Here is a 14,847-nt window from a genome sequence, read left to right on the forward strand (position 1 = left end):
TTAAGGATTACATAATTTCGTTGTCTCACAGAATTGGCCAGAAAATAGGAACACAATAAGTATCTCTTGAATTGACTAAATTATATATGCGATAAACTAGGATAAACAGTTGTTAACCCGCCACTTGTTAACTTGTCCTCTTATGATCAGTAACCATATTAACTGGGGGATGGGCCTTCTTTATAATAAACATTTTTCCTTATGCCCCACCTCATTAAATCTTCCATAGTGAAAAACTGTGTTTAAAAATGTTTATTAATAGCTTGTTTTCATAGCTCAAAAAAAGGGTATTACAGACAATAATCAGCAGAACAATAAAAAACAGAACCTACCTCTATAAAGTTAGCCAGTGTGTAGACTTTATGACATAGGCACATATTCTTTTTCTTTTAAAAAAAGTAAACTGGTTTGACATAAAATTAATCACATAGTACAAGAAGTTACACCAAATGAGGATGGATGCTGAAGGAAGGAAATACAAGCCTTGGATCGGCTGAATCACTCATTAGATCTTGGGTCTCTCCATCCTGACAGATTGAAATTCACTGATGGACATTACAAAAGTGGAGGGTCAGCAGGAGAGCTCTTTTATCACACTCCCCGGGCTAAAACACTGATTCTGTTTATTTTCTTGCATCTGGTAAAGTTTTCTCCAGGTTCTGTTGGCAGGTGGACACAAAGGTCAAATGAATGCTGGCTTAGGGTTAGAGGAACTCAAAAATCTCCCTTCACCTTTGACTTCAAAACCCTTCAACCCTTTGGTCCAGGGTCTGTGCACATCTGCTTTCCCAGATCTACTTGCACTGGATACTACATGGGGTTGCTGATCCTGAAGCACATGGAGGCAAGATGATCGTGGCTAGACGGTGTCCATGACCGGCACTGCAGGTTTGATCTGAGGCACATGGGACGGACCAGGAAGAGGATGCTAAAATTCCTTGCTCAGTCCAGTTCGAATTGAGCCTTTACATTTGACCCCATTCTAAGTATAAGAAACTAAAATCATACTAACATAGACCACAAAAGAGATGGTATTTTGTGGCTTCTGGATGTTTAAAAAAAAACTTTAAACTACATTTTCCTGTTACTAGTAGACAGTGAGGATAGAGAGAACTGGCCCTTGCTCTCATCGCACTTTGCCATCGCTGTTTTACAAATAGTCCCAGAACCTTTACGGAGCATTTTTTTTTTCCTCCCTCAATTTCTGCAGTCTTTTGTGTAAAAGGACATAACTATAAATCATAGATCATCCTAATGTGGCCCCTTAGTACCTTGGAGGGTTAGGCCTACGTTTGCTTCAAGTGATCCCCAAATCCTAACATCCATTTTGGAGCCCTGTCTGGTCTGTTCCTCCTCACACTCACAGCCCTATTGTGCTGGGTGATGCAGGTAGTACTTGCAGAGCAGTGTTCTCGATGAGGGCCACCATCCTTTTGATCCTCCAACTACAAAACTGAGGAGTGCAGAGTTTTCTGTGTTTGTCGTCTGGGCAGACAGTAAAGGATCAAGACATAAAAAGGAAAAAGATGGGCCAGCTGATATTGGTTCTTGGTTCTTGAGACTAAATGAAGAGTCCTACAGACACGAAGTATCATTAACAATGGCACCAAAGGCTCTTTTATAAAATAATCCATAAAACTGGTGCTGGCAGGGACCATTAGTTCAGCTTTTTCACTTTTTTAGCTGAGGTTAAGAAAACAGCAAGTTACTTCACATGGTGATTGTCTCCATGACTATGCCCTTCAAAGCTTCATAGAAACTCTAATTTTCCCTTGATAAAGGGCAATCCCTCCAACGACTTCACATCAACAATGCTCAGTGTCCTTGGCTTTGACCTTACCTCCTTTTAAGGAAGCTGGCTGACAGCACGGAACTTGGACCAGAGTAGACACTTGATAAACATTTGAACTGAAATCGTTCTACTGTTTAGCCCCACTACATAATCTTTTATTTTTCCTAGAGCTCTTTCCTTTAAGGGATGCTCTCTAGTTCAAGTATTTTGAGATTTGGTGGCCAGTGCTATATTTGTCACCTCTCTACACTTTTGTCTTTTCATACTGAAATTGTAATTTTTGAGTCTGTTCTTTTATAGCTTTTCAGTATACACAGTTATTGTTTTCCTCTGTCCAGGTACCAAATACATTATTATGGATAATTTCTGTCTTTACAGACCTGGAATTCCAAGTTCAGAGTTGTGTTTACCCCACCCCCGCGATTCTTAAAAGAAAAACAAAAAAATTAGACTCTCAAGCAGATTCGCTAAGGCACACTAGAAGAAATGTTAAAATTACATAGTCCTTTTAGTTAATACATGGGAAAATATTACTGATACGTTTATTTTCTAATCTTGTTCACTTTTAATTCCTTAAATACATAAATATGAGTCACAATATCCAAATCAAGTTTCATTTACAAATAGCACAACTAAAAAATGATGAAGAAATGGTGATTTGTAGGGAATTGGCACTTAAATGGTGGTAATGTTTAGGAAACTTTCATTTAAAATCTGGTGAGAATGCCACGGCTGAAGTTGAATAAAGAGCGGTCATAGTTTTGATAGGACTTGGTATAAGGTGTTAAAGATGATTTGCTTATACTAGCTGATATTTTTTGGTGGATATAATCTCTTGGGTCAGTTTTGTTCAAATTTTTTGGTAAACTGCATTCTTAACATGACCTACACTCTAGAAATGCTAGAATTAACCATGATCACTGTTTGTAGAAGAGTTAAAGTTATCAGCCTCAAGTGGGAGAAATTCTAAATGTGGGAGAATTCTAAAAGTAGGCGAGGTGGCAATGCTTCCTACTCAAATTAATTTAATATTCCCAAGGCTTTTAAGAAAAAAAAAAAATCAGATCATCCTGTGCTTTCCTACCACTAATCTTATAATGAGACTGAAAGCAGCCATGAAATCATGATTTCATTTCACAAATTTCATTCTTACTCTCTGACCTCCATCTTCATAGGGTGACAAAGGAAGTACCCAGTAATGTTGGTCAGTGCTTACTGTTGGGGAAAAACGAGGACCTCACACGCCAAGACCAGCCATGCTTTCTTCTCCTGCTGGCTATTCAAATGGGCGAGATCTGTCTGATCAAGATCTGGCTTGCAGAAATAAAATTGAATCAACAATCTTCACTATCGATAACATCTGTGCTATTATATTTTGGGCACAAAAATGTTTTTCAATATGAGTAAAGTAAACTGTAGTTTAAATTCAGCTGCATGTTAAGTGCTGACAGCTATTGGTTGACAGGGGAAGCAGGAATAAAAAAAAATTTAAGTCTTCCACGAAATAAAGCATGCTTGCTTGCTTTAATATAAGTATCTGATGATAAGTAAGGGTTAAGTATCTTAGGGTTCCAGGGTCAGTGTTCATTCAGCACTTACTGAATACCTAATAATTTCTCTCTCTCTCTCTCTTTTTTTTAAGTAAGCTCTACACCCAACGTGGGGCTGGAACTCAGGACTCCGAGATCAAGAGCGGCATGCTGTATCAACTGAGCCCAGCCAGGCACCCCCTAACAACTTCCTTGTATTTCATTAATATATGTTTGTCCTATCAGCAAGGATTTAAAGTGGCTGAAACCTATTATACTCCCAAGCTTTGTCCTAGGTACAGGAAACAAAGAACAAGATACATTCTTTGCCATCATGGATCATATTTCTTGGGGGCACTGATTTCTAGGGAAATAAACTCTTGCTCTCACCCACTGGATTTGAATAGAAATTAGTCCCATTTCAAATAGAAATACATTACATAAAAAAAGTTCTCAGGAGTTCTGAGTCTTGCCAATAATGTGGGAATGCTGAGAGCGGGGAAAGACCCAAGTAGGAAAAAAAAAAAAATTGTCCTGATATTATTTAATATAAGTGAAATGCAAAACTTTGATAAGAAATAACTAGTATTGCGTTTGTAAGAGTGGCAAAGGGGGTTTAATGCCCCCCCAAATATCTTAACTTCATTCTCCTTTGACCTATCATAATGAGTACATTTCTTATCCTCTTTTACAATAAAGTCATAAAGCAAGCCACTGGACTCAGAAGAAAGCATAGCTCTTAATATCATGTGACATCTAATTTATGTCCTAATAATAATACTATGTATTGGTAAAATGAACTTACTTTTCATTTCACATTATTGCTAACACAGACAAGGATTTTTGGTGACCACACATACACACAATCCAGGTCCAGAGGCAAACTTAGAATTCACACACCAAAAAGGCAATTTTCCTAACTGTGTTTTCTAGGTAGCCTATTAACAAAACACTAGGCCTAAAATATATAGTATTGTATTTCCCAAACCCCTAAATGCTACCCATAATTAGTTTCCCAAAAATACTAGTGGGAAAGCAAATTTGATGAAATCAAGGTGATAGTTTTTTTTTTTTTTTAAATTAATAATTTGCTTGTTGAATGTGGATAACATGGAAGGGATGTTCCTAAGCGTTGGTTTAAAAAAAAAAAAAAAGTCCAGGTAAAAGTACAAAGGCAGTGCGAATTAACCACAGTGGGGGAAAAAGTTTCAATAAGCAATACACACTCGACGCTAGCAGGTGAGGCAGAGATCTCGAGAGGATGCACAGGCATTAACCTTAAGTAAGGAAGGTGCCAGAATGACCTTCACCTTGCCAGCTCTTCAGTCCACCTTGATGTTTTTGTGAGGAATCTCATGCGTCTCTCATACAACAGGGGAAGGGCAATTCCTCACTTGACAAAGACCTCCGGGGAGCCCCACTGTATTTCAAAGAGCATACAAAACCACTTATCAAAGAAAAAACAACTAGAGTTAGAGAGTCCTGTTACTACTGAGATGAACCTATATGCAGAAGTGATCTTGGTAGCCATCCAGCCCAAATCCAATGTCCCTCTCATAGCATCTGGGACTGATGGTTATTTTAACCTTTGTTTGGGCATTTGCCACAACCGGAAATTTTACTGCTCAAGTCTTTTCCTCTTTAGAACCACTCTTATTAGAAAATTCTTTATGTTGAAGCAAACATCTGTCATCTAGAAAGTTCCTCTTTGTTCCTATTTTTGCCCTTTGAAATTACACAGAGTAAGGGTAATTCCTCTCCTTTTTATTAAAACTTAACAGAAATTTCAAGGCAGCGATATTATTTTATTCTCTCCTATTCTATTCCCCTGCTCCTTATATCATCAGACCCTTCACTACCCTGACCACCTGCCTCTGGACACAATTTATTAATGTCTTTCATAAAATATGGTACCCAGAATGGAACTCAGCCTTCCATCCAGAAGTGGACTGACCAAAGCAGCATGCAGGGCTCCCTGGGCTTTTGTTACCACAGGCTGACGCACTGACTTTGTGAATAATCATGAGACACCCCTGATTCAACAATGAACTCCTATTTTGACGTGAACTGCTATGAAACCAGGACTTTTCAGCACCCTTCCCACAACCTCTCTGTATTTAGAGGGTTGCATTTAAGCAACTAGAATATAGGTTCTTACTAATGTCTACTGAATTACATCCTTTTAGTTTCAGTCTTATGTTCAGGTATTTTTAAAAAATGGTGATGATGTCTATATTTTAGTGTCAGTACATAGTTATAATTCAATGAATATTCATTGAATAAATTAATCCTAAATCTGCCAGTCGAAACAGGATATATCATTTATTTCTCTGTGTCATCTGACAAATCTGACAAGCATGCTTCTGTCTCCTTACTGTATTCTTCATGGGAGAAACAGGCATTTAGAGCCTACCTGTAAATTGTTGGGCAGGTGTCCCATCTGGGATGGCCGATATAGGTTCGTGTGTGGTAAGAAAACACCAAGATACATTAAGAAGTAGAGGTACAGAATGTAAATGGGACCATATGAAGGGAAAGAAAATTGAGTGTCCTGGACTCTTAGGACTGGGACTAATATTCTCAACATTAGAAAAATATGGCTTTCCCCCATTTCTACCCTAGAGACTTCTGCCTTATAGATCTGTTACAATACTGTGATTATGGAACTCTGAATTTTAGGGAAAAGATCATAAGTTCAGTTTTAAAACAGCTCTTAAAATAATCTTTTCCACTTATATTCCGTGTAAAGTCTGAGTCAAAGAGACATGCAACTGTCTATAGGCTTGAGGTATAAAAAGAGCTCCCAAGTTCTTCCGACAAATGCCTGAGGTATTATATATATAAAAATACATATATCCACGTGTTTCAGGAATCGGAAATGGCCTATGTTTTTCAGTGTGAATTTGGGAATTCATTGAGATTGCAAATGTCTCCTGAATTGAATATAATCTTATAATTAATGTCTCTTTTCCCCCAGAATGAAGAAAAATAAGCTCAATTTTGCTTTCCCTTTCATAGCCACCCTTTGCCAAATATGGGGCTAATCACAGAATTAAAAAGTATCCTATTGTGCTTTTTTCCATTGTCTATTATGACTCAGGGTGGTGAACCCTGGGACTAGAGAGATGGAAAAAGTATTTTCATCAAAACGATCCCAAACCGGGAGGGAAATGTCTCGAAAACTTCTGTTGCATAGCGTTAACATTGCAAGAATAGAGACATGTACGAAAGGCCTAGTAGACCCAAAAAGGAAATATGTTTTGTACCTCTTCTGAACCTTTTCTAGAGGGCATGACAGAGGGGGATTCTCAAGACTGTGTTTTCTAGAAAATCATGGAAGTGACAGATGAACACCAGAAGGAAATCCTGCCAACACTGATGTGGGAGGTTCTCTTCCTAACTCCAGTAGGCACAACAAGCCACACTCAAGAGCTACGAGATCAATAGAGCAAAGAGAAGGAGGCTTAATTAGACAACAAGCTCCAGAAGTCAGGGACACCACCTGCTTCAGGCATGTCAGAGTCTCTCCGAAGCAGTCACCTCAAGGTTTCCTGTGAGATTACAGGTAACCACAGACAGGAAAGTCCAACATACTGTTCCAGTAAGGAGTAGCCATGGTAGGTACTGCCTTGAACTCCAGCTGCTCAGGAAGATGTCCTGTCATGACGCTTGGGTCAGGCCCCCCCTGCAAGAGGGCTTCATCACTGGACCCCACACTCCTTGGGATTTTCCATTTCCTCTCCTTCAAAGTCTGGCTTCAAACTCTTTTTTTGCTCAACTTCCACCTGTCGAGAGTAGAAGTTGGAAAGAAATATCAGAAAGGAGAAAAACCATCCCAATAAGAAGTAATCCCAAAGAGAATACCTCACCAGGAGATTCCCTGTAATTTTGTCACTGTTTTGAGCTTTGGCCACACTGGAGCTACTCTGGCCTGGAGGACGGCACGGTTCTCTCTTGGTACATGCTTTTTGCTTGGTCTGGAATTCCCTCTTCTTCGCAGTCCACCTGGAAATTTTTTATTCTTTGCCTTGCACGCTGCTCAAAGGTCACCTCTTCTGTGAAGCTGTCCTCAAGTCATTAGGTGCTTCTCCTATCCATATCTCCACTGTCCCTGGTACATGAACCTGACTCCAGCATTCCACAGGCTCCCTGGGACAGGAGCAGGCCCTCCTTGACTACTGTATCCCCAGAATGCAGGCATGCGGCGGGCAAGCATAAAGGTTTGCAAATAAATGGATTCCTCTCCAGCCAGCTGTTTATACTCTCTATTACTTTATGGCTTTACAAAGTCTCCCAACTGGTCCTGGGATTTAGCCCTGCATCGGCCTTTCTGCTCAGCAGGGAGCCTGCTTCCTCCCCTCTCTCTCTGCCTGCCTCTCTGCCTACTTGCGATCTCTCTCTGTCAAATAAATAAATAAAATCGAAAAACAAAAAAAACCCCAAGTCTCCAAACTGGTAAGTATTGTCTTGTTTATGGTTCTACCTGTGTTTTCAGCAAAATATGGTAGCTGTAACTAAATGGATTAATACATTCATCTTGCCTTGAAAGAGACACACAATGAAGCCTTTGACAAGTCAGAAAAGAAGTACATCAAGTAAGAGAGTTTCACAGTTAAAGCCGCTCCTCTCTTTACCACTTTGGATATTTATGACGAAGGAAACCATTCAAGCAGTGGACTAGGCCCATGCTTGACGAAAGTGCTATTTTTTCTCTGGTCACAAGATGGAGTACTTGTTCTTTTTGGTAGTTTAAGATTGCAAAGGCCACAACTAAGGAAACATTTACAGAACAACAAACCATAAAAATCTAAGGATATTATTAAGAATAAAAAATTATTAAACCACTTTGCAAAATACTTCTTCAATAAGTCCCACTTTCTGTCTTTGACATTTAATCTGCTATTGAATTTCTAACACCTCAAGACAGAATGACCATGTCTGAACTCTCCAATTTTGTTTCCTCCTTCCACAGCCCGGATCCTGTTACAGAAGCTTGCTTGGCTTCTGAATCTTGTCCTGCTATAGCCCTGTGACCAGGTCATATGTATCCCGATTTTACACGGATCTACATCGTCAACTCTGAAGCCGAAACACATACTTTGGGTTAGCACTTTCCTGAATTCCCCTCCACCTTCCAAGTTCACAACTTCTGCAACATGTATTATGAATGAGAATATGATATTATGATATACTCATTTATAATATTCATATATCTATTCATTCATAATATTCATATTATATATAGTGTACAATTAATACAGAATGTTGTAGATTAATAATAATCCCTTTACCCCATGACTTTTTTTTTTTTTTAATTTATTTATTTGACAGATAGAGAGCACAAGTAAGCAGAGCAGCAGGCAGCGGGAGAGAGAGAAGCAGACTCTCCGCTAAGCAGGGAGCCCGATGTGGGGCTTGATCCCAGGACCCCGGAATCATGACCTGAGCCGAAGGCAGCCGCTTAACCCACTGAGCCACCCAGGTGCCCCCCATGACTCTTTTGATGTTGTTCATGATGACTGAAAGACATTATACTCTCCTCTTTCGTCCACCTCTTATTTTTTCCCAACCTTTCTATTGCTCACTAGAGATTAATCATTCAAATCACAGCGGACTCACCCACAGCCGCGTGTGGCACACCTGTCTCTAAGGCAGTAAGAGAACACATGGCATCCAGGGCAGGCACCGCTAAAAGGAACAAGATGGGGCATGGAGGGTGGGGAGGGGGGGATGGTGGAGGGATAAACAAACGGTCTTGGACACATTAGCCAGATGCCTCCCGAGGCTACCTTGTAGCTGTAGTGTGCGGAATAATTGACCCACTTCCTGACGTCGGTCTTGTCTTCCACGGAGATGGATCTTACAGCGGCTTTGGAGGCAGAAGTTGTGGGCATGCTGAACTCCACATTCACGTGACTGGCAAATCTGGAAGGCACTTCCCGGTCAGAGCCAAGTTCAAGGTGGCAGAAGAAACAGTGAGGGTGACCAGAAGCTATGAAAGGGAAAGAATCCAGACATTAGGTTCTTTGGAGAGCCATGGAAGGAGAGGCCCACAGAGGCACCTCAACAACAAAAAAGGCCTGAAGACCGCCTCCCGGCTCCACACCCGGCAGTCTTTCCGGGGGTCCAGGGCTGAGCATTTCCGTCCACGGAAATCACAGTACCTGTGCCTCAGACCCTTTGCTAGAACTGTCTGATTACAGTGGCCTTTATCCTAGCAATAAAACCCACAGCCTGAAAAACGGGTCACTCTGCCTGCTGAAGCCAGGGTGATATGGGAACACAGCACGAATACCAGAAATAAAGGCCTAGATCCATAGAATGGCAGAAAGGAATAAAAGGGAGCAGCACTTAGCAACGAATAAAACATCAATGACAGCCACACGGAGCCAAAGAATCAATTCCCTTTGAAAGAAGAATTTTCTCAACAGCATTTCGTCTTTTTACAAAAATGCTTTGGCACGTTTGTGTGGCTAATGGCATCTGTAAATGACAAAGCCTTTAGAAACAGCACAGACACATGAAGGATGGACGTGGTGCACTGGGTAGGACGCAGACGAACAGAACACCGTGTGTGACTCCCAGCTCTCCTCCTAAGTGGTAGAGATCCTGCACCCAAGTCCTTTGTTCTCCCCTCGCCTCAAATCCTGACTTGGGAAATGGGGAAATGGGAGATGGGTGGTAAAGGGTGGGCTAGACAATGCCAGCCAGAATCCCTGGCTGTTCTTTAATTCTATACATCTATGGCTAGTTCTACTGTACTTGGATGGAAAGCTTAACGTTTTCCATTTGAGGGCTGTTATTAGATATGTGCGTGAAGAGACAGATCAGTCTGTGGCTATAACCTCTGAAAGCACGGATTGCTGAGCACTCTAGTGTCTCAAGTGCTGCCTGCACACCCTCTCCCTGCATCTCTGCAACAATCCCTTGAGAGCACAGTCTTTACGTTCTATAGATGAGGTCACAAAAGCTTTGGGAGGGAAAGTGAAGGAGCCAAGGTCAAAGCTGGAAAGTGGCAGACTGAGGATTGAACCCAAGCACTTTAACCCAGAGGTGTTTTAACCACTCTGTCTGAGTCACAGACCCCCACAGAGTCCCCAAAGAGTCCCCAACCCCAAGACCAGTTTGCAGGGTGACATGAGTAGAGAAGTGACCTGTAGGAACCTCCGTACAGCAACTTGCCATGGATAAACAATGTGACATGGCTTTGGCTTCATTATGTAATACCAACGGCCCTTAGTTAAAGGAGTTTCCCCAAATAAACTATTGCAATTTTCTTTATTGATCTGGGCAGGACATTCTAATCTCAGCAAGTGAGGACATACACACTCTCTCTCTAAGGAAAACAATACGGAGTGAAGTACATGTTTTGCTCTACTTGACAAATAACATAGTTCAGTGGTTATTTCTAAAGAGTAAAATTCTGGAAAACTGAGAAATTTGCACTGGTTTCTAGGAAAGAAATTTTAAATTGGATACACATAATAGTAAAAATTACATTATCTAAAAATGAATCTGTGTTTATTTTTTAATTATAATTACAGTTACAATTACAGTTGTAATTACATAGCTATCGGCTACATTTATTACAGGCCAGAGATTGTCCTAAACACTTAAAGGCATTATCTAATTTCTTTCTTAATGAGCTAGGTATTAATAACCCTATTCTGTAAATGAGGAAAGTAAGATTTCTTTGCGAGGTTTAAGTAAATCGCCTGAGGTCACAAAGCTACTAAAATGCAGCACTAGGAATAAAACTCAGATCTGATGCGGAATTATGTCCTAAACTCCTCTCTGTGTATTGCTATGGATTTAGATCACTACAAATTACATTGAGGAGTTTCTTACTTTTAATCGATGGCAACCTGAACAACAGTTTTTTTTTTTTAAAGATTTTATTTGTTTATTTGACAGAGAGAGATCACAAGCAGACAGAGAGGCAGGCAGAGAGAGAGAGAGAGAGGGAGGGAAGCAGGCTCCCCGCCGAGCAGAGAACCCGATGTGGGACTCGATCCCAGGACCCTGAGATCATGACCTGAGCCGAAGGCAGTGGCTTAACCCACTGAGCCACCCAGGCGCCCCCTGAACAACAGTTTTATCTAATTGTCCTTATTTGCACAGTGTTGGAATAATGAGGAATCATTACTTTCCACAAAGCTGATCTCTCCGCTCACCCCTCCAAAGTACATTCACAGCAAATTCTCTAAATGCGGCATTCTTCCATGATTCCCAGCACCAACCAATGGATGTGTAGGGCTGATGGACAGGTAGGAAAATGCAATTCTGAGAGCTAGTGTCGTCTAATTTATGGTAATGAACTATGCGAGCCCACGCATTTTGTCATCTTCCTGGATGAAGTTGAGAAAATTTAACATTAAAATTCAGATTTCTATCTTCCATAAAAGGCAAATTCTATTGAAATTGTTTTCTCTCAATCTAATATTAGAGAACTGGAGTTCCAGCAAAGAAAGCTACCTATGCAAGACAGCATATTTTGTTTCCTGGCGGATGACCTGGGCAAGCAGTAGGCCTTGTTCCGCCACATTCTAAGACTTAGAAAAGCGCTAAGTCTTGGGATCAGGGTGAAAGGGGTCCTTAAGAGCCCGGTGGGAAGGCAGGGGCGGCCGAACATGCACAAGGCGGGGCTGGATCTGCCAGTTTAAACCATGTTGGACTCCAACGGCAGCTTGTGAACCGTTTGGTAGCAGGACTAGGAGAAGCCCACTGTGGCTGCAGCAAGTCAGGGGTGCTGACCCACGGTCCCGGGCTGCCTCCGGTCTGACAGCCCTGCCGGCTGCAGGCAGGAGTAAGCATGCAGAGGTTCTGGTCTCCTTCTCTGCTAAATGGAGGTGTGAGAATTATGAAAAAATCACCTGTAAAATATACCATCCAAGGCTGACTGAAGTCCAAGATGAGCTCAGAAAAGGGATGGCAACTAACGGAGAGCACACCGGATCAGGGGAGCAGGAGCTGGTCACAGCGAGTGCTGGCAACGCTAAGAACCTGCTGTCCGACTGCAATTCAGATCCTGTACCTCTCAGGTTTCCAGAAAAGGGTCTTACCAATTTCAGGAACCTATCCAGAAATATACCATTGGCCAGGAATAGAAGAAGAAGCTCTTTTTGAGTGTGTGGGTGGGGGTCGTTACTAAAAATGTATAACCAGGATGCCTAGGTGGCTGAGTCGGTTAAGGGCCTGCCTTCGGCTCAGGTCAGGTGTCCCAGGGTGCCCCCATCAGGTGCCCTGTTCAGCAAGGAGTCTGCTTCTTCCTCTGCCTACCACTCTCCCTGCTTACGCTCTCTTTTTCTCTCTCTCTGAAAAATAAATAAAATCTTTAATAAAATAAAATAACGTGTAACCATGATATAATAGCAAAAGCAGTGATGGGGGAATAGCTTAAGGGAGAAACATTCCCAAATATCCTTAGACTGTCCTGTACTTCAAAAATCTTTCACAAATAAAGGTTCCAGTAATCAGGAAATACATTTGCAATACATCATCTGCATTTCCTTGGCCTTGAGCCTACTGAACACTAACCTGCTGGGAAGCATTAAGTCAAGTGTTTGCTGAAGACCTGTATTTTCCCTTGTCCCTTGTCCTGCAACCACTCTCCCCACCCCCACCCCTTCTTCTGGTCACAATCCTTCCCCCCTCACCTTTGCTTTGTGCTTCCCTAGCACTGCATGTCGTGTCAGTCAAAATGTGCTACCCTCCCCTGGACTCCTGAGCCAAGTGACGCAAGGACAGAAAATGGCTTGTGATGACTGACCCCAACGGCGGCAGCCTGAGGACACATCTCTCAGTTCTGCTTTCGAGAGCTATCCGTTCTAAGCCTGCTGGCTCAACTGTTCCAAGCTTTCCTTCAGTTCTCCAAGCTACCCTCCAACAATCTTTTTTTCTTGGTTGTCTTTGCTGCTTATCACCAAAACCCTCTTATACAGTAACTGTTAAATATTTGAGAGCAAGAACTTGGAAAGAAACGAGATGGATGTGCACCCACTGAGAAAACCGCAAACCTCTCTTCTCTTAGAAGAAATACTTTCACATTTGTGTCTACTGTGTCCTCTACAAGAGGCAGCTGGGGTATTAAGAAAAAAACCCTGGATGTGGCTTTGTGACTACAGATAAGTCGTGTTGCTCCTGGTCCCTAATTCTCTCATCTATAGAGTGAAGAGGTTTGACTGAGTTATCGCCAAGGTCCCTTCCAGCTTGAAGACTCAGTAATTTCATAACGAAATTATCTGAATCCACGCTTAACAAACTCGAAGGGCCAAACATTCCGATAAACATAAACCCGAGGCCTTGTCTTTTGGAGGTCAAGTCTCCAGCAGGTTCAACGGTCACTCCCCCACCTTCCACCTCACTTCTCTTCTCAAGGGCGTCTGTGCCGAAGGAGAGTTCAGGGCTTTTCCTTTCAGACAGGTCCCGTGGCTGAGGTAGAAATCACAGTGCTATCTATCACCAGGAGAATACAGTGCTGATGTCAGGAGAAATGTATAAGCAGGCCCAGAGAGGGAGACTTTTGTTTTTTTAAAAAAAATCCTGTCAGTTTGGAAACCAGGGTGGGGGTGGGGGTGTTTGGCAAGTCCGGCCTCCAGCACAGAGGTCCAATTGTCTCTTCATTTCGCACTGGGCTACAGTGTCTGACACAGAATGCCCCGGTGTGTGTGCAGGGCCTGGACAGCTTGGGGAGGTGACCCGGTCGTCCTGCTTCTTACGGGCACGTCAGGTCCCATTTTGGGTAGGATGACACAGCCCCTCCACGCTCAGAGCAGGAAATGGGAGACTCTAAACCCTTCTCAGGGTTTAATAGTGAGAACGGAAGAAGGCTATCTGCAGAAGGGTAGAGTTCTTCCCAACCTCATCCTTTTTGCCTGGCTAGCATATCTACTTTTGCTAACAAATGGGCGAAGTTTACAATAAACAAGAAGTGGTTGAAAGGACCATAGGATTGTGGGCTTATTGCCTGTCATTGGGGTCATGCAGACTTCCTCTAAGAAATAAGACTATTAGAGCCTGTTGGATTGCTCTCTAGTTTTGTCATTTCGCTAAATTCCCTGGACCCCTAAGGAAAGCCGTCACCTTCCGTGCTCACTCAAGCACAAAAGCCTCCCTGAGAGCTGTGAGCAAGGCAGCGAGGGCCGGTAAGCTTGCTTTCTTTGTTTAAATCAAACACGCCTTCCTTTACTCTGTATCTGATAGAATTTCAGCCCTTTTGGACCTTCTGGTCCTGGCTGGACCTTCAGTCTGATCAGAGGCCATTTCTCCTTTTCCCCATCCTCAAAATCCCAACTCTGAGTTGGAGATGTAATGACTGACACGGGTCTCGCACAAGGGGACTGGCATCATGAGTCTGACTCCTCACCCGTACTGCATTTATGACTGGCCATAAACTGACCCCTCTACCTACACTCAAGGCACAGCGGGAAAGCTACCTCTTCAAAACCAGAGGCTTTCTAGGATCTGGAGATAGACAGCTTCCGGAACCACAGAGAATACATAAATGAGTGAGAAAAAGCATACAAA

At 42.3% G+C, this 14,847-nt stretch overlaps 1 protein-coding gene and 1 long non-coding RNA gene across 8 annotated transcripts in view; one reads left to right on the forward strand and one right to left on the reverse strand.

The window, feature by feature from the left end:
* The window catches only part of LOC122894317, a 25,950-nt gene extending 22,431 nt beyond the window's left edge, over nucleotides 1–3,519 (forward strand). The window contains exon 3 of the long non-coding RNA XR_006381771.1: nucleotides 3,435–3,519. This is a non-coding gene — a long non-coding RNA (uncharacterized LOC122894317). The remainder of the gene's footprint in view (nucleotides 1–3,434) is intronic.
* Nucleotides 238–14,847, reverse strand: part of STON2 (stonin 2) — a 151,913-nt gene continuing 137,303 nt past the window's right edge. For 5 of the 7 annotated variants that reach the window (XM_044231963.1, XM_044231961.1, XM_044231960.1 and 2 more), the window contains one exon: nucleotides 8,774–9,313. In XM_044231963.1, the coding sequence (XP_044087898.1) occupies nucleotides 8,937–9,313 (377 nt within the window). In that variant the 3' untranslated portion in view covers nucleotides 8,774–8,936. Of the gene's footprint in view, nucleotides 7,107–8,773; nucleotides 9,314–14,847 lie in introns of those variants that run through there. The other 2 variants (XM_044231962.1, XM_044231959.1) reach the window with 1 other exon arrangement.

This window comes from Neovison vison, chromosome 13 (assembly GCF_020171115.1).
Source record: "Neovison vison isolate M4711 chromosome 13, ASM_NN_V1, whole genome shotgun sequence".
Lineage (NCBI taxonomy): Eukaryota > Metazoa > Chordata > Mammalia > Carnivora > Mustelidae > Neogale > Neogale vison.